This window comes from Elephantulus edwardii, unplaced genomic scaffold (genome assembly GCF_000299155.1).
Source record: "Elephantulus edwardii isolate Elephantulus edwardi_28Jun2011 unplaced genomic scaffold, EleEdw1.0 scaffold00374, whole genome shotgun sequence".
NCBI lineage: Eukaryota > Metazoa > Chordata > Mammalia > Macroscelidea > Macroscelididae > Elephantulus > Elephantulus edwardii.
The window spans coordinates 789,358-814,450 of NW_006400124.1; the positions used below are offsets into that span (position 1 = coordinate 789,358).

General features: G+C 46.4%; 1 protein-coding gene and 1 pseudogene across 1 annotated transcript; both read left to right on the forward strand.

The window, feature by feature from the left end:
* The first annotated feature begins 2,351 nt into the window (after positions 1 to 2,351).
* LOC102862546 (interleukin-27 subunit beta-like) lies at positions 2,352 to 7,585 on the forward strand. The gene is made up of 4 exons (XM_006902159.1): positions 2,352 to 2,380; positions 3,370 to 3,548; positions 5,687 to 5,844; positions 7,433 to 7,585. Exons 1-4 carry the CDS (start codon positions 2,352 to 2,354, stop codon positions 7,583 to 7,585), a joined length of 519 nt encoding a protein of 172 aa, XP_006902221.1.
* A 9,673-nt stretch (positions 7,586 to 17,258) lies between these two features.
* Positions 17,259 to 18,628, forward strand: LOC102856855 (annotated as a pseudogene).
* The last annotated feature ends 6,465 nt before the right edge of the window (positions 18,629 to 25,093 follow it).

Below are 25,093 nucleotides of genomic sequence, written 5' to 3' on the forward strand. Positions count from 1 at the left end.
ATCTATTATTCACAGGGCTGTTAATGAATCAGAACTGACTCTAAGACACTTAACATCAGCAATAACAAAGCTGTCTCTGTAGCTGTCTCTCTGTCTCTCTCATCTCCCTCCTTTCTGCCTCTCCTGACGCTTTGCCTTTCCCTCCCTGAGGCTTTTGCCCTGGAAGGCAGGATGGAAGGACTGACCTTGCTGGGAAGTACACGCCTCAGGGTCCCCACTTATCCCTTCCTGACCTCTGCCCCACTACCCTAGACATTCTGAACCCTTCTCCACCCACCCACCAGGCCTGAGGGAAGGGCTGGTACCCAGGCTGCTGAACTCTCAGCCCTATTTAAAGGGAGTCAGTTCCCAGTCGAGTGTCTGTGTTATCAGGCCCTGTCTGCACCAGAGAGAGACCTGGCCAGAGAGTCTCCAGTGCATACCTCTCGGCCCAAGGAAGCGCCAGCATGGTCCCCAAGCTTCTCCTGACCTTGATCCTCTCAGCTAGCTACCTGTTCTGCGATGGAAGTGAAGGTGCACAGGGCCCAGTGGTGGGAAGGAAAGGGCTCAAGGCTGGGCTAACCTGGGAGCTAGATTTTGACTCCTAGAGTTTACCTGGACATACGGTGTGGGACATGTGAGGACTCATTCACAGAACATTTGTCTATTGAGTCAGGGTCACTTTCCCCATCGTATGGATGGGAAAATGCATAGATAGTGGCCATGAGAGACACAGACATATAGAACACCAGAGAAGTAGGTGAAATATGGGTTGAGGAGACTCGGATGCTGACCTGAAACTGACAGTTCTACTCCACCAGCGGCTCCGTGGGGAAATAAGACTGTTTCCTCTCCATTAACACCAACAGCCTCAGGATGTCACCACAGATGCAGATGTGAATACAAATAGAGAGGGGTCAGGATGCCTGGTGGTGGTGCTGGGGGATGTGCTCGGTTGCTGAGCAAAATTTGGAAAACGAATCCACACAGTGGCCCTGCTGGAGAAAGGTCTGTCCGTCTATTCCCACAGTGGTTTCCAGCTACCTTAATGGCAGATATATGATCTTGCAAATCACAAACAGCTGTGGGACTAGGATAAGAGAAAGAGTGCTTCCCATATTACAAAGCAAGACTTGAGAAAAGCAAGGCTTGTGGCAACAGCACTTGAGGGAGCCTGAAACAAGACCATAGTGAGAGTGAGACCCTGATAGTGCAGAGATTGTGACATTGCTGTGGAAGAAACTGTGGCAAGATAGGTCACAGTTACGTTTTCTCTGTTCTTCTCACATGCTTAAAGGAGAAGCTGACTTATAACTGCTCTGAGGCAAACCTTGCTGGATGCTTAGGATTTGACTGTTGACCTGAAACCAGAGCCTGAACTATCTGAGACCCTGTGCCTTGGAATTTGGCTGAAACCTCAACTTGCTTTGGGTGATATTCTTTGCCTTCTCTACTCTCCAACTTATTTCCCTAATAACCCCCCTTTTCAGTAAAACAACTGTGAGTCTGTGAGTCAGCAATGAACAGACAAACCTCTTGCTTATGCTATTGCTTTAGAAACCCCATGGAGCTGGTGTAGGGGCTCTTTAACTTTTTTCTGCTCTGGGGACGGGAGGGGCTGTATTATTCTCACTCCCTCTGATTTTTTTTTCCAGAGAGGCACTCATGCCCCTCTGCCCCCATGGCTCATTCCCTCCTCTATCTAGGCCATAGTCTTTACAATTACTTGCTATGCAACTAAAAGTGGGACACTGACTAGGCATGATAAAAGGAGAATTGATGCCTTTGAGCTATAGTGCTGGAGAAGAGTATCAAATAAACTGCTAAGGGAAAGGATAACAAATAGGTTCCTTCTAGAGAGGGTGAAAGCAGGCCACTCCTTGGTGGCAAGGATTCTGAAGCTTCTTCTGACATACTTTGGACATGTTGCAAGGAGGGACCAGTCCTTGGAGAAGGACATCATGCTTGGGATAATCTAGAGACTGCTCAAGAGAGAAAGACCCTCTATGAAATGGATTAATTCAGTTACTGGTATAATGGCGTAGGTGTGTCAGAGACAATAAGATTGGCACAGGATAGAGAAGGGTTTAGGCTGTTGTATGTAGGGAAGACATTAATCACTTCAACAAGATGTCACAAAACAACAGAGAGATACATAACAGTGACTAGCCATGTGACTAGCAAGGCCCTGACAAGGAGGAATTGAGCCTCAATAAGTTTTGCTTTTTAAAAAGCATGTTGCCCCGAAGTCTCACTCACATGCTAATTATTTTCCCTCAGCAAATCGGTTCCTGAAGGTACACTGTCGATCCTCCAGGTACCCAATCAGCATAGATTGCTCCTGGACATACTCCTCAGCTTCAAGTGCCACCATGCCCACTGAATTCATCGCCACATACAGGTCAGAAGTGCACAGGGGAGACCAGCCTCCTTTTGGACCCCACAGTTCAGAGAGCAGGTTGGGTTCCAGTGCCCCTGGAAGCGCATCAGAAGAAAGACCTGGTGATCCACTTCTGACCCATCAGTTGCTCAGATCCTTGTGGGGCCTGTTCTGTACTGAAACACATGTGGTTGACCACTGGTTTTATTCTGAGCTCATAAAACTTGCCATTGAAGTAACCGATGCACAGGTCATTATATCCCAAAGGACATTTTAAATGTATTTCAATAATTTAAGAAGTACTAACTTGGAGTTCTGGTGGTGTAGTCCATAAGGACTTGAGCTGCTGACTCAAAAGCCATGCTTCTCTGGAAGTTCAAATCCACCAGTGTTTCCAAAGGTCAAAGAAAAGCAGTCTCCTCCCATGTAATTTACAGGCTCAGAGACCTGATAGGGGGCAGGGGGTTCCCAAATCTGAGTCCCTTCTATCTTCCTAGCAATGAGTTTGATATTTTTTCATTTTGTGTTTTGAGAGTGTTCTGTGTCAAGATGATAACTAGCAGTTAGTGGTTCAAGTCCACTAGCTGCTCCAAAGAAGACGGATAAGCAATGTCCTCCCTTAATGATTTGTATCTTCAAAGTCAGGTGGTGAGCTTGGAACCCATGGAGGAGGCAGATGGACAGGGTCCTCAAGGATCTCTGTGGGTCAGACCTCAACCCTGGTCCTTCAGCATCTCAGAGGGGCAGAATAGTCTCAATAGTGATGACTTTGGCTTAGGACTTGCTAAGAGCCCATGGCAAAATTTAATGAGATGAGAAATTTAATGGGAAATTTAATGGGAAAATGAGATGAAATGAGGTCACACCCAGAGGCCCTCACTGCATCACAAGCATACCATACCACACCTGAGTGGTGCCTCACAGCAAGGATAGAGCAGGGCAGAGAGCCACTTGTCCCCATCCCCTGGCATCTCAGATGCCCAGCCCCTCACAGAGCCCATCTCTTGCAGGGTCGGACTGGACCACTCTGCAGAGACCAAGACCTGCATCCAGCCAACACCCATCACCCCCCGCTGCACCATGAATGAGTTCGTACCGTTATCCCATGAGCATCACTTGCTCAATGTCACAGCCATCTATCCTGACGGCATCACTACCACCCTCTTTCCCTTTGTACCTGAGGACATCAGTGAGTGGGGGCATGTGGGGTGGGGATGGAGGTTACCAGGGTGCTCCAGCTCCTCTCACCTCTCTCGACCTGTCCTCCAATCCTGTCCTCTCTGTAATCTATACAAATTCTGCCCACTTAGTCCCCACTCTTCCTCCATTTGGTCCAGCCCTGGTCTCATAGCCCCACAAGCTGTTTTCCCTGTGGGGGCCAGAGGGCACCCGTGAGCGTGGGAATCTGGCCCAGTTCTCTGCCCACAGCCTTCCAGGACACCTACCTCCCCTGGGTAAAACGCAAAGTCCTCGCTGTATGCAAGAGTCCTGCTCTCCCTACTCTGTGTCTCCCTGCCCTCCTCTCCTCCTCTCTCCTCTTTTCACTCTGCTCCCTCTGACTCGCTCAGCGCATAGTGCCACAGAGACTTTGCACAGGCTGATTCCGCTATCAGGAAGGCTTTTCCCACAGATATCATCTGGCTTCCCCTGCACTTGCTGCAGGTATCTGCTCATGTGTCACCTCCTCTGGAGGACTTTCCCTGAGCACAGTGTTAAAACTTACCGAGCTTTATCCACTGCTGGTGGGAAAGTAAGATGGTGCAAGAGCTTTAGGGAAGAGTCAGCAGTTCCTCGGAAGGCTTATTATAGACTCCTATACAGCACGGAAGGAGCCCTGAAGCACAGTGGCTCAAGGACCTGGCTGCTAAACCAATGGTTAGTGGTTCAAACCCACCAACAGCATGTCTGGAGAAAGTGTTGCTAATTTAGATCATCGATTGTCTTTATTTGCTGTTGAGGCAGCCTTAATGCAGAGACCCCCATGTACGACTGAGCGACACTGTGACTGGCCTTGACCCAGCCCCACAGCCGCCGCTGTGCTTCACCCCATTGTCGCAGTCATCCGTCATTCATTCCAACCCACCTTGCTAAGGGGCTTCCTCCCTTTTGCTGACTGACTTTTTTCCAAGGTTGATGCCCTTTCCCAGGGACTGGTCCTGGCTGATAACACACCCAAAGTCTGTGAGATGAAGTCTCCTGCCATCTTTGCTCTAAGGCGCACCCTGACTTCACCTCCTCCAAGACAGATTTGTCTATTCCCGTCTAGCAGTCCATGGTGTATTCAATATTCTTCATCAATCCCATAATTCAAAGGCATCAATTTCCCTTGATATTCCTTATTATCTGAATTTTTCATGCGTATGTGGCAGTTGAAAATACATTGGTGTCAGCTAAGTGCACCTTAGTCTGTGATGTGGCATCATGTCTCATCTCTGGAAACCCTAAGTTTCAGTTTTTCTCCATACTAAAGGGTAGTTGTCAATAGCAATTGACTCACTGGAGGTGGTAATATAACACTGAAACAGGGTCACACACAAGTATGTACCTTAATGTTCAAAGCAACATTTCTCATAAAAACCAAAAGTATAGAAGCAACCTGAATGACCATTATCAAATGATGGAGAAACACGATGTGTCCAGCTGCCCCGTGGACTGTGACTTAGTCATGCAGAGAGTGAAAGCTCTGCAACAAGCTGGTCCATGAATGAGGAGGAGGAGGAGGAGCAGCTGGTCACAAAGGACCACGTGCTGAGTCCATTTTCTCACAGTGTCCAGAGCAGGCAAACCCAGAGAGTGATTAGCTGTTACCTGGAGCTTAGGGCAATGGAAAGTGGGCAGTGGCTGCAGGAGGGTCTGCATTTCCTTTGCGGCTGATGAAAATGTTCTAGAATTTGACTGGGGATGTTTGTACAACCTCGCGAATGAACGTAATACCCTGAATTTTATGCTACAAAAGGGTAACTTTTGGACGAGTAGGGGGGACTCAGTGTCCCTACAGCATGCCAGAGGGCGCCCGTGAGTGTGGGAAGGAGGATGGGTGACAGCTTTTTTTTAAAAAAAATATATTTTAAAATGTAATTTGTTTTTAAAACGATAACCCACTGCCAAACTTTGCTGCGGGCTCTGTGTGAGGCGCTGTATCCTCTCCTGTTTCTCTCCGTCTCTTTGACAACTAGCAGCTCCAGGAGGACAGAGCTGGGGTAGTTTCAGTATTAGTTCTGTTTCTGGTCTGGGTCAGCACTGGACAGGCAGGGGCTGCTCAGTACATATTTGTTGGTTGGTTGGTTGGTTGAATGAATGAGTGAATGCCTTCTGTTTGTCCATCAGTCAAACCAGACCCTCCAGTGATCTTCCGTGTGAGCACCGTCTCTGAGAATGAACTGGAAGTGCAATGGTTTGCTCCCAGGTCTTGGCCCTATCCAGAGGATATCCCACTCAAATACCAGCTTCGCTACAAGCCCTGCAAGTCTAAGGACTTCCGGCAGGTGAGGAGCACGAGAAGGAGGGTAGCAAGGGGCCTGGAGTGGTGCTGGGTATGGCCACCCCTCTAGATGGGACACCACATGTAAACTCTGGAGGGTTGGAAGAGCTTGAGCGTACTTAGAGGTGACTAGAGTCACCCCTAAATAAAAGAAGAAGTCAGCAATTTCACCCCCAGCAGTCCACCCATGAGATGAAAACACACCCCACACATCGGTGTCCCCTGGAGCTCTCTTTGTGAGAATCAGGAGGGAGGAGGATCTGCCCAGGGTCCATCAGCAGGTGGTCTGTCTGCACAGAAGCATGACGCCCCCTTTGTTGCAATTCTTTCTGCCATAGCGTCGGTGTTGACTCATCATGACCTCGTGTGTGCCCTCCCTGTGGCGCCTTCACTGGCATCGCTGTGCTTGAACTCACTGCTCAGTCATGGTGTCATCCACATCACTGCAGCTCTTTCTCTTTCTCATGTTACTGTGGGGGTTGGATCTGAGCACTGCCCAAGCTGGCAACCTCTTCACAACCTGCTTTGCATCCCCATCTTCGCAGGCACCTTTTCCACCCATCTCTCTAAGTGACTCCTCTCTCACTGACTGACTTTACTTCATTGATAATGAGTCTTCCTTCAGGGCCTCACCCCCTCAACATAGCACCCTCATAGTAATTCTACTCCCAGGGGTGTGCTCACAATAACCAAAGGACTCAGACACACTCATGTGCCTGTTCAGAAGAGCATGCGTGATGGTGGCTAACAGGTGGAAACAACCAGCTGTCCATTCACCAGAGAGTGGTTTTACACAGCGCACTCCATTTATACAGAGGATTGCTATTCAGCCATGAAAAGAAATGAGGTCCTGATATATGCTGGGGCCTGAGACATGATGCCAAGTGAAAACAGCCAGACACAGAAGACGGATGGCATGCTGTGTGAGTCCATGTATGTGAAATATCCAGAGTATGTAAACCCATACAGACAGGAAACAGATGAAAGGGATAGGGCACAAGGTTGTATCTTTGAGGACTAAGGTGCACTGGACACAAGCCTTGGGACCTCAACTGCCCCCTATGCATGTGAAAGATGGACAATGAATAAGGAAGAATAAAGAATCAACACATTTGAACTGGAGTGCTGACGAAGAATATTGAATATACCGTGGGGTGAACAAAGCATGAACACATCTGTGTCGAGATAAGTACAGCTCGAATTTTCCCTAGAAGAAAGAATGGTGAGATATCATCTCACACACTTCGGGAATGATACCATGAAGGGCGATTCCTTGGAGAAGGCCATCACGTGTGAAAAGCAGAGGGTCAGCAAAATGAGGAAGACCCTCACTGACACGGATAGACACAGTGGGTGCAGCAATGGGTTCAAGTACAGCTGAGATGTGCGGGTGAAGGTGGACACTGGAGGGTGAATTGATTAGAAAGGGAAGGGCCCAAGGGGGGAGTGAGTGAGTGAGTGTGTGTGTGTGTGTGTGTGTGTGTAGTGCTGGTTGGAATGAGGCCAGATCCCATCCATAGAGGGAGGACAGAAAGCTGCCTCATGCTCTGCTGTCTGCTGTTGAAGTCTTCCATTCCCTTTCTTTTTCCAAGGGAGATCCCACTGAAGCCACCACCTTAAGGATCAAGGCGACGCTTCGGAAGCGCACGTACTGCATCCAGGTCAACGCCCAGCATCACTTGGGCTATGGGAAGCCAAGTGAATGGAGTCCTACTACCGTTTTCCCTGTCACTCCCTTCAAGTAGTGATGTCCTTCCTAACAGCATCCCCACAGAGATGCTCACGAGACCATGCTGGCCTGGATTCAAGTCCCCGACTTTGCTGCTGTGTTGCTGGGCTACCTCAGACCAGTGACTTTAACCTATCTGAGACTCAGTTTTCTCTTCTGAAAGAGGGATTCTCCCCCCCCTTTTTGTCCCACAATGTTGGACAGTGAAATGTGAATGTGAAAATCTACATTACTTTATTTAAAAAAATTATTGAAATCCAGAGTTTTCCTCCTTTGATTCAGTACACACAAATGCGAATCCACTAGGTTCTCAGACCTGGGCTCTGTCCTCTGAAAGCTGCGATGACAGGGACAAAGAAGACAAAGACACAACCAATTGCTGTTCTCCTGGGATTAGTTTTGTTCCTGGGGACTGGAGGAGAGAGACTTAGGGCTGGGGGAGCTGGAATTGAAAGTTTTCTCTATGAGAATGTGGAACAGCAAGGCCTTGAAGATGAGAGAATGTCCAAAGGCTTGTCTGCATTTATTTCATTTATGTCCAACTCAAAGGGAGGGCGGCCCTAAGTATCTATCTTGGCCAGTAGAATAATGCCCCTCAAAGATATCCTTGTCATAATCCCTAGAACCTGCATGCAAGGCAAAGGGGACTCTGCTAATGTGATTAAGGTGAGGTTCTTGGTACGGGGGATTATTCTGGATTATATAGAGATGTAATCACAAGGACTCCTTCCTATAAAAGGGAGACATAGATTTAATTGTATCCCCCCAAATACATATCAGTGTGGATGGACTGTGATTTCCAGTGGTGCAGCAGCTAAGCAATGATGTAGTCATCTTCCTTGATGAGCTGATATGATCCCCCAGTGTAAGAGGACTGGGGTGAGTTATAGCCCCCTCACTCAGGTCACAGCCTTGTAAGGGGTGCTTCCCTGTATTTGGTCTGTGTCATGTCTTATTTAACAAGAGATTAAAGGAGAAATTGAGCAGAGAAGGAGGTCCCACCAGAAAGAAGAGTTGGGAGCAGAGTGCATCTTTGGACTAGGAATCCCTGAACCTTCTAGACCCAGGGGAAGACCGATGTCAAGTTGTACAGATCTCCAAGGAATGCTGAGCCTATAGATGTTGGAAAGAGACAAGGATGTCCCGTAGAGCTTCTGGAGAGAGAAAGCCTTCCCTCGAGTCAGTGCCCTGGATACAGCATTAGTCAGAGCAGGAAATGTGAACAAGGACTAAGATCAGAGAACCATGCAGAACCATAAGCCAAGGAAAGTAGGAACTCTCTAGACAGTAGAAAACACAAGGACATCTATCCATCGTGCAGCCACTAAAAGAATAAAGCTCCAGCTATCTATTTCAGGCTTCTGACCTCTGAGTTTACAAGATCAAAGTTTTGTTTTCTGTGAAACCACTACATATTTGGTGATCTGTTACAAAGGCAGTTGGCAGCTCATACACTGTGTAACACAAGACCCTACCCAGCACTTCCTGTATATCGGCTTCATTTATTATCCAGAGTATTTAGTTGTTGTTGTGTTGTCAGTTGATAATGTGCCAATTTCAACTCATAATATTCCATTTGACACAGGTTTTCTTAGCTACCATTTATGTATTTGTTAGCGATATATTTTTTAATGACCTAAATGGCTACTATATGCATAGATGTTGCTGGGTAGAATACACAGGAATGAAGTCGATTACATCTTTGAAAGAGGTGATGGAGAAAATGTCCTGTAAGAGGGACCATCAGAATGTTCTTTAGAAAGAAGGGTAGTGAGACTTCATCTCATAAACATTTGGACACGTTATCAGGAGGGACCCGTGTGTAGAGAAAGACGCTCAGTGAGGCAGAGTGATGCTGTCTAGGCAACGATGAGGTAGAACAGCAACAGTTCTGAGAATGGTGCAGGACCAGCCAACACAACTGATAAAAAAAATGACACATGTTAAGCAAACTGACTCAGAGGAACCTAAGAACAAGAATTGTTACAAAAGTGTGTCCCAGATCTTTCTCCCTCAGAACAGTCAGCCTTTTGGTTGGACCACCATAATATTTACTATTCCCTGAAAAGATCCTAACAAGACCTGGTGGCGCAATGCCACAGTGTGGAGCTATTAATGAAAAGGCCAGTAGCTTGAAACCACTAACTGCTCCGTGGGAGAATGATGGGGCAGATTCCTCCTAATAACGTGCCCAGAGAGATGATGTCCCACCATCTTTGTCTCTAAGGAAAACCCTGCTTGCTCTTTCTCCAAAACATGGTTGTTCTTTCTCCAATCCATGGGATAGTCAGAACTCTTCTCCAACATCACAAGGCAAATGAATCAATTCTTTCATCATCTTTATTCATTGTTTCATTTTCATATGCATAGCAAATAACGAAAACTATAATGATTTAATCAAGTGCACCCCAATCTTTATACTGACATCATTGCTCCTTAACACCTTGTTCTGTATCACAAGATCATATCAAAGGTTTCTGATAACATCTTTCCCCAATGCAGCATGACTTTTGATTTCTTGACTGTTGGTACCAAGTGTGTTGATTTGATCCCATTCACTTTAAAAACAAAACAGTCTATAGAGGATATGTCTGATAAATTAGAAGGAAAAATCTTCTTAAATGAAGGTGATAGTGAATCTGATTCAAAGGAGGATGAATTTCCTCAACCTCCAACTCCAGATGAATTGAGCAATATCATTCAAGAGAACCATCCTTTGAGGAACAATGTCATTCAGTTTTAGAACTTTCTAGTAAAATAGACAAAGTAGTTTTGCATAATGAAATCTATTACCAAAATAGAAATACAGCTCCAGCAGCAGCAAGAGTTGCAGGTTCTATGTTATTTAATTATATTAATTATGCTACATTGGGAGTAATGACTTTTAAGAAACTTTTAACAGTTATGTCTATGGCCCTGAAACAAGCAAAACAAGGTGATTTACCTAATTAGATAAATTAATTTATCTGTATGTCCAGTAACAATTCATGATATACCTCCTGATGCAGTTTTTCTCCACAGGTATCAATTGTATCAACCTCATCCTTATCTTATAACACTATTAAAGAATTAAAACAGGCCATAGTTTCTTATGGCATCTATTCTACCTGTGTAAAGGGAATACTACAGGGCATAGCTACAGAATTTAGATTAATTCCTTATGATAGTGAGTCCCTGGTCAGGACAGGTTTGGAATCTTGGGCATATTTACATTTTAGACCTTTGTGGGCTGATGAAACTACAAATATGGGAAGGCTAACTTTATCTAGAAATCCTCCTCTTAATGTTCTTACTGATCAATGAGAGGTCAAGGACTTGGAGTGCAAGCTCAGTTACAAGAAGATGATGCTGTGATGTGCGAGTAAGACTTTGTTGCATGCAAGCATGGGATAAAGTGGAAATTTGAGGAAAGGGAGATCAATCCTTTCCCAGAAAAACACAATCTGAAAATGTAAAATATACTAATTTCAACTAGATTACAGGATGCTATTACCAGAGAAATATCTCAACCTGAGGTTCCTGAGTTTTTGTTAAAAACTTAAACATACAAAAATACTAATTCAGAATGTCAAAAGGCCATTAGACCATTGAAAGTTCAGAAGGCTCACTTATATGAATATATACATGCTTATATGGACATTGGAACAATTATTGTCAAGCCAATTTATTAGTAGCTACTTTAAAAAGAACGTTATATTTGTTGAAAATCAAATGTTACTACTGTGGAAAATTAGGACATTTGAAAAGAGATTGGCTTAAAGAGAAAAGGGAGAATGAGAATGTCAAGAAAAGATTAATACCTTCAGGGCTTTGTAGAATATGGGAGGGATCAGTGAACTAAGGAATGTGGATCTTTATTTGACAAGTGGAGAGCAACTTTACGAATTCCTACTGCATCAACTCGGGCAAAAAATACGATGCTGAATATGAATTACATTCCAGGAAAAGAATTAAGAAAAAAGAAAAAGAGGATTGTTAGTAGTCAAAAATGTAAATTTAATCTTACAAGAAAAGGATTAAGATATTAGGAGCAATCTATGTGATTGGGTATCTGAAGACTCGACATTGCACCTGCAGGCTTGGATCTGCTGGGGGAGAAGAAGGGACATGAGGGTGGGACTGCTAGGAAGCAGGATTTTTGAAAAGCACAGCTGAGCATGGCAACATTCCTCCTTGGGCTAAGTCACTGTCATATATCACTGTCGTTTATTTGCTTGTGACTCATAGCCACCCGATGTATACAAGAGTCCTAAACCCTGCTCTATCCTGTGACAATCTCATTACTCTGACACTCCTATCCCCACAATCCCAGTTACTGAATCAATCTATCTCATTGAGGGTCTTCCTCTCTTTGTCTATCCCTCCACCTTCTCAAGCATGATGTCCCTCTCCAAGAACTGGTTCCTCCTTGCAACATGTCTAAAGCATGGCAGATGAAGCTTCAGAGTCCTTGCCTAAAAGGAGATTCCTGGTTTTACCCTTTCTGAGATGAATCTGTTTGTTCTACTGGCAGTCCATGGTATATTCAATACTCTTCGCTAGCAGAACAGCTCAAAGTCATCAACTTTTTTTCTATCATCTGATGATAGTAATTCTGATGCATAACAAGTAATTGCTAAGGTTATGGGCTACACAGAGGAGAAAATGGGTTATGGGGACATAGAAAGAGCCAGAGGGAATGAAACTATTACAGCGCCTTACAGCTCAAGAGCAGAAACTAGATGAAGAGAATGGAGTCCAGTCCCATGCAGTTTCTGGAGCCACAACAGCAGCAAGAGCTTTGTCTATTCATTGCTGACTCACAGCTGTGCTACTGGGAAGGGGATTTCTTAGCGAAGTAAGTTGGAGAGTAAAGGAGACAAAGAACATCACCCAGTGCGATTCAGATTTCAGTGCAAATTCAAAGGCACAATGCTCAGTTAGTTCAGGCTCTGGTTTCAGTTCAACATACAAATCCAAATCATCCTGCATGGTTTACCTCAGAGCAGTTATAAAAACAATATCCTTGATTTCACATGCAAGCAAGATTCCCCTGAAGATTATCCAAAAACAACTGGAACAGCACATCAGCAAAGAACAGCCAGAAGTCCAGGCTGTGTTTAGAAGGGGTCGTGGTACTAAGGGAACTGTAGCTAATAAATAGACGAATCTTAGCTGAAAGCAGGGAATACCAGAGTAATGTCTGTGTTTCCTTTATTATGCAAAGGTGTTTGACTGTGTGGATCATAACAAACTGTGGCTAACTGAGAAGAATGGGAATACCAGAACACTTGATCGTGTTAATGTGAAACCTATACTTGGACCAAGAGGAAGTCATCAGAACAGAGCAAGGAAACACTGCATGGTTCAAAATTAGGAAGGGCATATGCCAAGATGTGACCTGTCTCCATACCTCCTCAACGTGTATGCAGAACAGATTATCCGGGAGGCTGGTTCTATGAGTTGAAATGTGGGGTCAAGATTGGTGGAAGATCTATCAACAATCTGTGTTATGTAGATGACACAACCCTGCTTGCTGAAACTGAGGAGGACCTGAAGCACTTACTGCAGAGGTTCAAGGACTGCAGCCTTCAATATGGATTGAGGCTCAATTTCAAGAAGACAAAGATTCTCACCACTGGACCAACTGGCAGCATCAGAATGGATGGTGAAGAGATTGAGATTGTACACAGCTTTAGTTTGCTTGGCTCCACAGGCAACGTTTTTGGCACCAGCAGCCAGGCAATTAAAAGATGTAGTGCGATGGAAAAGTCTGCTGTTAGGGACCTCTCCAGTGTACTGAAGAGCAATGGTGTCCCTCTGGAGATTGAGGTGCGTCTGATACAGGCCATGGTCTTTGCAATCACTTGTAATGTGTCAGAGTTGGACATTGAGTAGGGAGTATAAAAGGAGAATTGATGCCTTAGAGCTGTGGTGCTGGAGAAGAGTGTTGAGCGTACCATGGACTGCTAGGAAAACAAACAGATTCACAGGAGAGGGTTAAATTGAGCTGATCCTTCGAGGCAAGGATCGTGAGGCTCCGTCTAACATACTTTGGACACGTTGTAAAGAGGGACTGGTCCTTGAAGAGGGACATCATACTTGGGAGGGTGGAGAGACAGTGCAAGCGGCGGGGAAGTCCCTCTATGAGGTGGATTGATTCAGTGACTGGAGTAATCGGGATGTGTATATAGGAGACAGGGTGATTGGCAAAGGACAGAGCAGAGTTTAGGGCAGTTGTACATAGGGTCACTGTGAGTCACAAGTGACTCGACAGCACATAACAACAATAAGAACTGTTATAAGTCAGCTTCTTCAAGCATTTGGCAAGAACAGAAGAACCCTTACCCCAGGACCTTTACCTTAGGGGCCCTCTGCTTATACCTTGCCACAGTTTCTCTCACAGCAATGCCACTGTCAGTGTCTCACTGTTACTATGGTCTTGCTCTAGGATCCCTCAAGTCTTGTTACCACAAGTCTTGCCCTTGTCAAGTCTTGATGTGCAATGTGGGAAGCATTCTTTCTCTTATCCTAGTCCCACAGCTGATCATGTGTCCACAGTTAAGGTCACTGGAGACCAGAGGGGCCTAAATGTAATGAGTAAAAAAAGTAAACTTAGAGGCCAGCACCACTATCACCTATAGGGATGGCATCAGTACTCTGGAGCCCTGGCTCAGGGCCCCTCCTGGGATCCACTGAAACTCTGCCCTGGTACTGCCCAATGTTTTATCTCTGAATAAGTCACCCCTTAATAAACTCCCACATCAGCATCTTAGAGCCCCCTGGCTCTTTCCTCAGTCTCTTAGCACCTTAGGACAATTATCAAGTTACTAGTCCACGACCAGATACGTGTTCATCTCGATACTCTCAGAGCTCTGCTTTGAGTGCAGCCCTTCATGCGTCCAGCCAATGCCTAAAAAACAGCAAGTGTCTGATCAACACAGGTGAAGAGATAAACTCATCCATACAATCGTTCATCTGTAGGAGCTGTGCTGCCAACCCAAAGGCACACGGTTTAAGTCGTCCAGCTGCACCTTGAGAAAAAGATGGGGAAGCACGTCCTCTAGAAGGTCAGCTATGGGATGGCTCCAACTCAGGAGTGCATAGCAAAATACGAGATAGAGGAAGGCTCAGATCTGTTGTTCTTGGGGTCACCAAGAGTCATATTTGACTGGACTCACCTACCAACAACAGTCTTTTAGCTGTGACAGCCAGGCCTGTCTTGATCTGGAAGCTCTGATGAAACCTGCCCACCTTGGGTGACCCCCTGGTGTTTGTGTCAGTGGCACAGCTTCCACCATATACAAACACACAAGCCATGACAGTCGGACACACTGACAGCCTGGTGGTGGCCTTGAGGATGAAGCAGAATGGGAAGGGCCTTGTTCTGCTGGAAACAGGGTCACTATGGGTCAGTGTCACCTCATCACCCACAGGACACCAGCTATGGTCAGCCTACAATGTCCAAGCCTACTGCCCTCAAGGCCCTATTGACATAACCACCCTCCACTGTGCTTCAGAGGTTGTAAATCTTTCTGGGAAGAGACTGCCCATCTTTCTTCTGAGGGGCAGCAGATGAGTAAGAACTGCTGACCTTAGGAACACAGCTAATAAAACACTAAACCATCAGAGTTACCAGATTATTTTCCAAAAGGCTAAACTGAGGTTCAAGGAGACACAGAGGGGAACAGGGTGGCAGAAACCCAGTCAGGAGGGACACAGCTGTGTGTATCTTAATCTTGTCAGTTTTGTGTTGAAGCACATGACTGGATTTCTACTTTAAAATGAGTGTCCAGAGTGAACACATGACTGAGTCGGGGTGCCCACACTAGGAAGTGAATGTGGGTCAGAATTCCGTGCCCCTGCTATGTTGACATCATCATATTGTCAAGTCAGAACTGCCCTAGTCAGAACTCTAGTGAGTTTCAGAGGCAGAAAATCACTTGGGAGGTGATGGTCTGTCGTTCTCTGGTAGAGCAGCTGTTGGAATTGAACTACATGCAAGTTTTCAACTATATGCCTTTGGCTTGGCACTGCAGCTTCATACCACTAGGCAACAGAGATCTTCTGTGGCAGAGATGAACCCCATCCCAGACGCTCCTAGATTAACTACTGAGGAGGATTGTCCACGCTAGGCCTGGTTCAGGGTTCACAGGGTCACTGTGAGTCAGAGTTGCCTCGCAGGAACCACTGTGGGAACAGATGGGCAGGCCTTTCTCCCGTGAAGCCACTGGGTGGATTTGTTTCCCATCCTTTGCTCAGGAGCCAATGGCATCACCTTGGCACCACAACAAGAGGTCCTGTCCCCCTCTGTAAGTGCGTCCACATCTGCATCTGTGGTGATAGCCCAAGACTGTTGGTGTTAATGGGGAGAAAACAGCCTCATTTCCCCATGGAGAAGCTGGTGGAGTGGAACTGCCAGCTTCAGGTCAGCAGCCTGGTCTCTTCACCCTGTATTTCACCTGCTTCTCTGGTGTTATTCGTGTCTGTGTCTGGCATGGCCCCATCTATGCCTTTTGCTACTCGTAAGATAGGGATAGTAACCCTGGCCCAATAGATGCACATTCTGTGAGTGAGTCTGTCCCTGTCCTACACGAAAAGTCCAGACCTAAGCTAGGGGTAAAAGTCAAGCTCCCATGTCAAGCCCGCCTGGACAACACCTCCCTTGCCACCAAGGGTCCTACGCACCTTCACTTCCACAATAGGACATCTAGCCGGCCCAGAAGGTCAAGGTCAGGAGTAGCTTGAAAGTCATGCCATGGCCACCTGTGGCTGAGAGTGATGCACTGCAGACTCTGGCCAGGCCTCTCCCTCGTGCACAAGGGTCAGATACTGCAGAGCACCTGCCTGGGAACTGACTAAATAAGGCTAAGGGTCCAGCAGCCCAGGTTCTTTAACTTCCCTGGGGTCCAGTGGCTAGGTGAGGAGGAGCTAAGATGTCCAGGAGGGCAGAGTGGAGGCAGAGAATGGAGAATTGGGGACCCTGAGACATGTGCCTCCCCAGCAAGCCCAGTGCTTCCTTCCTTTCTTCTATCTCTCCCTCCCTCCCTCCCTTCTTCCCTCCCTCCCTCCCTCCCTTTCTCCCTCTCTCCCTCATTCCTTCCATCCTGGAAGAAACACCAGAGAGGGAAAAGCAAAGGGGCAGGAAAAACAGGACAAGGGGGAGAAGAGAGACATTGAGATGTAGCTACAGAGACAGCTATGTGATTGCTGATGTTAAGTGTCTTAGATTCAGCTCTGCATCATAACAGCCCTGTGAATAATAGATCTGAACTCTGTCCTACCCTTTCTCATCTTCCTCCACACATGAGCCCATCGCTGCAGATACAGGCCCTTCTTCAAGACCTATCTGTTCTTTAACAGTCCATGGATGCTCTATTCTCCAGCACCACCACTCAATTACACCAATTCTCCTGTCATCTTTATTCATTGTCCAGCTCTCAGATGCATAGCAGTTGATTGAGAAAACTGTGACTTGGATCATGTGTATCTTACTCTTGAAATTGACTCAGTGAGTCCTCCTGCTACTCCTGGTCGGAGCACAGTGTCCAGAGCATGCTGGGGCAGGTGGGAGAAGGGAGGAAGCATGAGAGTGAGAGCTGGATTTGGTGCATTTTCCTGACCCCAACCGGCACCCAGAGCCCCCTTCCCCTTTCTCTCCTCCCTTCCTCTCTCAGACCCTGTTCTGGGTTCACAGTGTCACACCCACCATGATGGAAGACGTCGGGCAGCCCTGGACTCTCTAAGTAGGAAACCTCTATGGAGATGTTACAGAAGTCCTCATCCTTCAGTCGTTTAGTCTGACTGGACCCTGCAAAAGCTGTAAAATGGTAACAGAGCAACCCGATAGCAGAAGGATCCACTCTTTTTTAAAACATTTTTTTAATTTTATTATTTTTGTGTGAGTGTACCATCAAATCAGATCTGACTGGTACAGGAGGAGATTGTCCCTCCTTCCCTGGCAGAGCATCTGGTGGATTCGAACCGTGCGCCTCTGGGATTGTAGTTGCAGCTCCTTGCCACTAGGCCACCAGAGCTCCCCAAGGATCCACTCTTGTGTTGGGTTTTCTGTTTGCAGCATACAAGCAATGACCCATATGGCTTTGTAGAGTCTCATGAACACAGGGATGCAGCTGCTTCCTTAGCGGCTGTAAATGGGAGAAAAACTTTGGGGAAACGAGGTCAAAGCAAACTGGGCAACAACACCAAGTAGCCAGGAAAATAAAAGATACTTTTAAAAACTTCCATGTGTTTGTTGGGGATCTGAGCCCAGAAATAATGACAGAAGATAGCAAATCAGTATTTGCCCCTTTTGGTAAAATATCGGATGTCCGGGTAGTTAAACACCTGGCAACTGGGAAGTCCAAAGACTACAGTTCTGTATCTTTTTATAACAAACTGGATGCAGAGAATACAATCATGCACATGGGCTGCCAGTGGTTGGGTGACCTGCAGATGCGCACTAACTGGGCCACTTGGAAACCGCTTGCCCAGAAGAGCACACAAGAGGACAACACTAAACAGTCGTGGTTTGAAGCTGTGGAAACCAGTCAAGTCCAAAAAGTTGGACTGTCTACTGTGGAGGAATTGCTTTTGGGATAACAGATCAGCTTATGAGACAGACATACTTACCATTTGGACAAATTCCAGCAATAAGAGTTTTTCCAGGGAAGGGCTATTCATTGGTCAGATTTTCTACCCATTAAAGTGCAGCCCACATGATCGTGTCAGTGAATGGTACTATGATTGAAGGATGTGATGTTAGATGCTTTTGGGGTAAAGAATCTCCTGATATGACTAAAAATTTCCAACAGGTCGACTATAGCCAGTGGGGCCAATGGAACCAAGTGTAAGGAAACCCACCACAGCATGGACAGTATGTAGCAAATGGTTGGCAAGTGCGGCCCTATGGAGTATATGGACAGGCATGGAGTCAGCCAGGCTTCGGATCCATTCATCACCTTCTGCTTGTTGGACGGGCGGATTTGGTGCTCAGCCTCCCCAAGGACAAGCTCCTCCCCCTGTAATACGTCCTCCTAACTGAGCTGGACATGGAATGGCAAGTTACCAAACACAGTGAGCTGAGACTCTAAGCAAAATTGGAACTCATGATGGGCTTAAATTCCCTGTGATGCTCTGAAGACATGAAAGCAGACATGAGGAAAACATAAAATATTTATTTTAAGAAGTGAAATGTTTGGAACCTTTAGCACAGCTTTGCTTTGGTGGCAGATTCACAACTTTAGTTCTGCCTTTTTAAGTTTTTTTGCATGATGGATAGGAACATGATTTTTCTTTGTGTACAAAAATTAAAATAAAGTCAATAAAAAAATTTCCAGCGTTGACTTTCAGGACGTTGAGGAGGTCCCTGAAAACAGACATTCTCAATGTTGAACGTCTCCCAATCTCCTGATTGCTGGTACTAAGGGTGTTGAATGTGGATCCAAGTAAAATGAAATTGTTGGCAGTTTTAGTCTTTTCTCCATCTGTCATGGTATTGCCTGTTGGTCCAGTAGTGAGGGTCTTTGTTTTCTCAATGTTGAGATGTAATCCATACAGAAGCCTGCAGTCTTTTATCTTCTGCAGCAAGTGCTTCAAGCCTCTCTCACTTTCAGAAAGTGAGGTAGTGTCGTCTGTATAACACAGGTTGTTGATGAGTCTTCATCTAATGCCACAATCCACTTCACAGAATCCAGTTTCTGGAATAACGTATTCAGGATACACATTGAATGACTTTGAAAACATAATACAGCCCTTACACACACTTTTCCTGATTTTAAAGCATGGAGTGTTCCCTTGCTCTGTTTGGACAACAACTTGGTCTAGGCATAGATTTCATATAAGCATAATTAAATATCTGAAATGTCTATTCTTCTCAATGTGAGCCATAGTTTGTTATGATCCACACAGTCAATTGCCTTTTCATAGTCAATAAAACACAAGCAGCCCTTCTCCTGGTGTCCTTTATTTCAGCAGGACACCCCCCCACCACCACCAGTGCAACAATGATCTTCCTGGTGTCATGGCCTCTGGTCAACTTAGGTTAGACTTCAGCCCGTTTTCTGTCAATGGGATGTTCTAACCATATTTGGATGATATTCAACAATATATTGCTTGCATATGATGTTAATGATATAGTTCAATAATTTCCACATTCTGTTGGATCATCTTTCTTGGGAATGGGAACAAATATGAATCTCTTCCAGGCAGTTGGCCACATAGCTGTCCACCAAATTTCCTGGAATAGACTGGCGGGCACGTCCAGGGCTGCATCTATTATTTGGAACTTGTCAATTCATATCCCACTGATTCCTGGAACCTTATTTTATGCCAGTGCCTTCAATGCAGCTTAAACTTCTTCCTTCATCACTGTTAGTTTTTTTTTATCATACGCTGTTTCTCAAATGTTTTAGTGTTGCCCATTTCTTTTTTTGTACAGTGATCTTGTGTATTCCTTCCACTTTTTTGATGTTTCCTGGATCAGTCAAGATTTTCCCCATAGAGTCTCTAAGTATTGCAACTCAAAGCAGCTCTGGAGATACAAACGGACACAGATCCAGAGACGGGGGGAGACATAAGGCCAGTCACAAAGAGGAGAGACAGACATGGATACAGAGAGACACCAATGGAGAGACTGAGATATAGAGGTACAGAGAGATATACAGACAGATCTACGGATATAGAGGGAGACAGATGCAGAGACAGGTTAGAGACAGAGAGAGTCATGCAGAGACAGGTTAGAGACAGAGAGAGTCAGAGGGAGGAGGGACACAGCAGGGATGGAGATAGAGGGGTAGGAGGGAGTCAGAGACACAGGGCAGATGATAAGGAGACACTCAGGGGAGGAGAGACAGGCAGGGACACAGAGAGACAGGATGACCCAAAGAGCCACATTGCAGTGAGAGATGGCCACTTAGGGGGACCCAGACACCAGCCCCAAACCCACTGACTCCTACTCATGGAAACACATGGAGTTTTGTGGCTGTAACCTCTCTGCTGGGAGGAGATCGTCCACCTGTCAATTAAGGAACACTGAGTAGATTCAAACCCCTGACCTTTGGGTTAACAGCTCTCACATGAGGCTTTTCACCACCAGGGCTCCTTCTAGGGACCTGGGTACAATAGAATCCCCTTTAAGGGCCAGGACTCATCATTGACAATCTATGTCACAGCTGGGGCCAGATATTGCCCTGCATGGGGTTGCCTGGGATATGCTGAGGCGTTCATGGTGCAGGGTTTACCATGGCTCCCTGGAAACTGAGAGTTAGAAGCTGGACACATTTGGATTTCTGCCCATGGCTGTGCCTCCCATCACCTTAAATAGGAGATGCCAGAACCCCCAGGGAATTCTTCACTGGAAGTTGGGAGGACAGGAAGGCTGAGTGGGAAACTGCAGTCAGGGCCATTTGGGGTGAGTAAGCATGGTCTACCCAAGGAAAAGGTAGTAGCCTGTGTCAGGGCGCCAGAGCTGCTGTAACAGACACGCCCCGCGTGGAGGGCTGGAACACACAGGACTTTATTCTCTCGCTGCCAGGAGGCTGGAAGTCAGGGTTCACGTCTAGGGGAGGGTGTCTGCTCTCAGCATTTGTGAGCATTCCTGGGAGATTTCCACATGTCTTGACGCCACTCTTTCCCTGGACCTAGGGGTTCCCAGTGCAGGACCTGTGTGCAGAGGCTCCCCTCCTGACCCTTCCTCCTTGGTAGCACAGGTGTCCCCTCTCTGCATGCTCCTCTCTAATCTCAGGCCACATCTCAGGGAAGCCCCTGAAGCCCCTGCCATCAGCTCAGGGGACTGTGAGATTAAGGATATTCCACCCCACCCTCAACCATTTCACACCTGATTGACAGGATAGTGGTAACTATTACATAACAGCTGAACCACCAATACTCAGACAGGCTGACACATATTTCCAGGGATGGAATCAATTCGTGACACTATCTTTCTGGAAAATAATGATATTTTATTCATCGTTGCTTTCTTATTCTTTGACTTAATCTTGATTTTTTTAACCAATTACTAGGCAATATAGTTTATCAACATGACCAAGTTTTGAGTGCTCCCTTAAACCTTTCCACGGTGGTTTGTTTTCTCTCAGAGGTACCTCAGAAGACAGGCCTGGGAATCCACTTCTGAAAGCTCTGAGCCACTGAAAACTCCAAGGAGCACAGTTCTGTTCTCACACATATGGAGGTGCCATCAGTCCAACGACAGCTGGTGTATAACTCAGGTCACCGCTGACCCTGCTGGACCCAGCAGGACCGGGATCTGTCTGCATGGTGCTCAGAGAAGGACAGAGTTTTAACTGGACACCCCACACATAACAGGGTCCAGCCCATTATATCGAAACAGTTCTGCTGAGAGAAGGGACGAGGGTGAAATGAAAATGCAGAGAGACTATCGCTGGTGGTGAATAGCAAAATTTTTCATTTTTAGAAAAGCATATATAGGTTTTAGAAAACCGTCTGCAGTAGCAATCGCATTATCTCTTTCTGTCTGAGATGTTGACTATCAGGTCAAACATTAACTCTCACAGACCTCAGCACAATACAAAGATGTTTTCTAGCACACCTTATTGAGTGCTCTAAGAAACAAAGAGGTTCGGTAGATAACATTCCCTAAGGTCTGAGACCTTTGGTCACTCTTATTCATGAACATCCTACTTCCTTGAGTTGTTAATTGCCAAGCAGATTTTCTAGCCAAGACGGAGGGCTAAACTTGCTTTATAAGTTAGCCAGGCCCCTGACACACACACACACACACACACACACACACACACACACACACACACACACCCTGCACTGCTGCCAGCCAAACAAGGAACCATTCAAGTGTTCTCAAGTGCCTTGGAAGTAAGGCCTGGCAACCTATTACCACAAGAACCATCCATTGAAAACACTATGGTACCCAGTTCAACTCTGATGCACACAGAGGCACTGTGAGTTGCAGCAACTGGTTTAGTCTCAGTTTTTTACAAATTCATACTCCCTCGTCTTACCCCACTTCAGGCCCTGCCTTGCATGCACAACCTCCCCCTTGCCCACAGGCCCCAAAGCAGTTGGGCCACATACTTTGCTTTGAGGCCAAAGGCACAGCAATGTTTCAGTCCTGGGTTGGCATTTGGTGAAAGGTGTAGGGGGAGGGGGGTGCTCACAAACTCTCTTGTCAGTAGGGGGCAGGTGGAGGTGCAGTCAGGTTAAGATGTTCAAGAAGGGCTCCACTGTTCCCCCACCCTGGTCTCAAGTGTAAACTGGCAGTACAGAGCCCTGGGGCCCAAGTGGAGCTGGTCCATGTAGGGCTTAGATGGGCAGAGACATGGGGAGAAGGTGTTGGAGCAGAGGTCCTGAGAAGTGGTTTCCATGCACCGCCTTCAGAGGCCATGGGCTTGGAGCCTTTGCATTTGCAGAATCTTGCTGAGGATTTGCTGCATGTCTTCATCCATCTGGACCTAGAGAAATGGGGAACAGAGGGCTTAAGGGTTCATGCCCAGGACCCCTGTTCTTCTTCTTCCTCAGCTACGATGCAGCCAGCTCACCCAGGGGATGAATATAAAAAGGTTCAACCAGCCAAGAAACTCAAGATCAGACTCCCCGGATACAGATGGGGAGACTGAGACCCAGAGAGCAGCAGGGGCCAGCCCGAAGCCAGATGGGCACCATGGCAGGAGCCAAGTAGTGAATTCACCCCAGTTAGACTCACCTGAATAGCATCGAGCAAGTGACTCCGGAACAAGACCACCATGGCTCTGTGCTCCCTGACCACCTTCTGTGGGAATGGAGGGGTGGTCAGGAGGTTTGACACCCTCAGAGATTCTCCAAACCGCACCCCCCCCGGTGCACTCAGACGTCACATTTGCCGGTATACATCGGTACAACCAGGAGAATGGTTGGTTTTGTTTTATTGACTATATAAAGATAATTGATTATGTGACTCAGGAAAGGTGTACTTAAGGGCTGTATCATCTCTCCAAACCTATTCACTCTGTATGCTCAGTACATTGTTCCAGAAGCTGGACTCTATGAAGAGAATTGTGGCAAGAGGATCAGATAAGACTCATCAACAACCTCTATTATGCAGATGATATTACCTTGCTTACTGTAAGTAAGAAGGACTTGAAGCACGTGCTGCAGAAGATCAAAGAGTGCAGCCTTCAGTGTGGATTACATCTCAAATTTAAGAAAACGAAGATCCTCACTCTTGGACCAATAGGCAGTATAACGACAGATGGAGAAAAGATTGAAACTGTCCAATATTACACCTTATTTGGAATAACAGTCAACACCCTTGGTACCAGCAATTAGGACACTGGGAAACATAGAACATTGAGAATGTCTGTTTTCAGGGACCTCTTCAAAGTCCTGAATAGCAATAATGTCAATTTAAAGACTAAGATGCACCTGATCCAAGCCCAGATTTCTCAGTCACCTGTGATACAGCTGAGAACTGGACAGTGAATAAAGATATGAGAATTGATGCAATTGTTTGGTGGTGCTGGAGAAGAGTGCTGAACATCCCATGGACTGTTAAAGAACAAACAAAGGTCTTGGAGAAGGGGCATCTTGAGAGCTCATTGGAGTAAAAGATGGTGAAGCTTCATTGCACATATTATGGAAATGTTGTATGGAGAAGCTATTTCTTGGAAAAGGACACCACGGTTGGAGAGAAGGCAAAAGAGTGGAAGACCCCCAATGAGATGGATTGTTAATAGTATCTGCAGCAATGGGCTCCTGTGTGGAGGATGATGAGAAAGCTAGGACAGAGTTCAGATCTATTATTCACAGGGCTGTTATGAATCAGAGCTGACTCTAAGGCACTTAACATCAACAATAACATAGCTGTAACTATAGCTGTGTCTCTCTGTCTCTCTCCTCTCCTCTCCCTGCTATCTGTCTCTCCTGACCCTTTGCCTTTACCTCTCCTGGGCTTCCACCCTGGAAGGCAGGATGGAAGGAGGGGCCTTGCTGTGATTTACATGCCCCAGGGTCCCCACTTCTCCCATCCCGGCCTCTGCCCCACTACTCTGGGCATTCCGAACCCTTCCCCGCCCAACCACCAGGCCTGAGGGAAGGGCTGGTTTCTAGGCTTCTGAACTCAGCCCTATATAGAAGGGGTCAGTTTCCAGGCAAGTGCTCTGTGGTATCAGGTCCTGCCTGTACCAGAGACAGACCGGGCCAGAGAGTCTCCAGTGCACTCCTCTCAGCCCCAGGAGGCACCAGCATGGTCTCCAAGCTTCTCCTGACCTTGATCGTCTCCACCAGCTACCTATTCTGCGATGGAAGTGAAGGTGCAAAGGGTCCGGTGATAGAAAGGAAAGGGGTCCTCAAGGCTGGGCTGACCTGGGAACTAGACTTTAACTCCTGGAGTAGATCTGGACATACGGTGTGGGACGGGGAGGGATTCACTCACAGAACGTGTGTCAATTGGACCAGGGTCACTGTTCCCATTTTGTTGTTGTTGTTATTGTTGTTGTTGTTGTTGTTGTTGTTGTTAAGTGCCGTCGAGTCACAGGCAACTCATAGCGACCCTATGAAAGAGAGTCTTCATTGC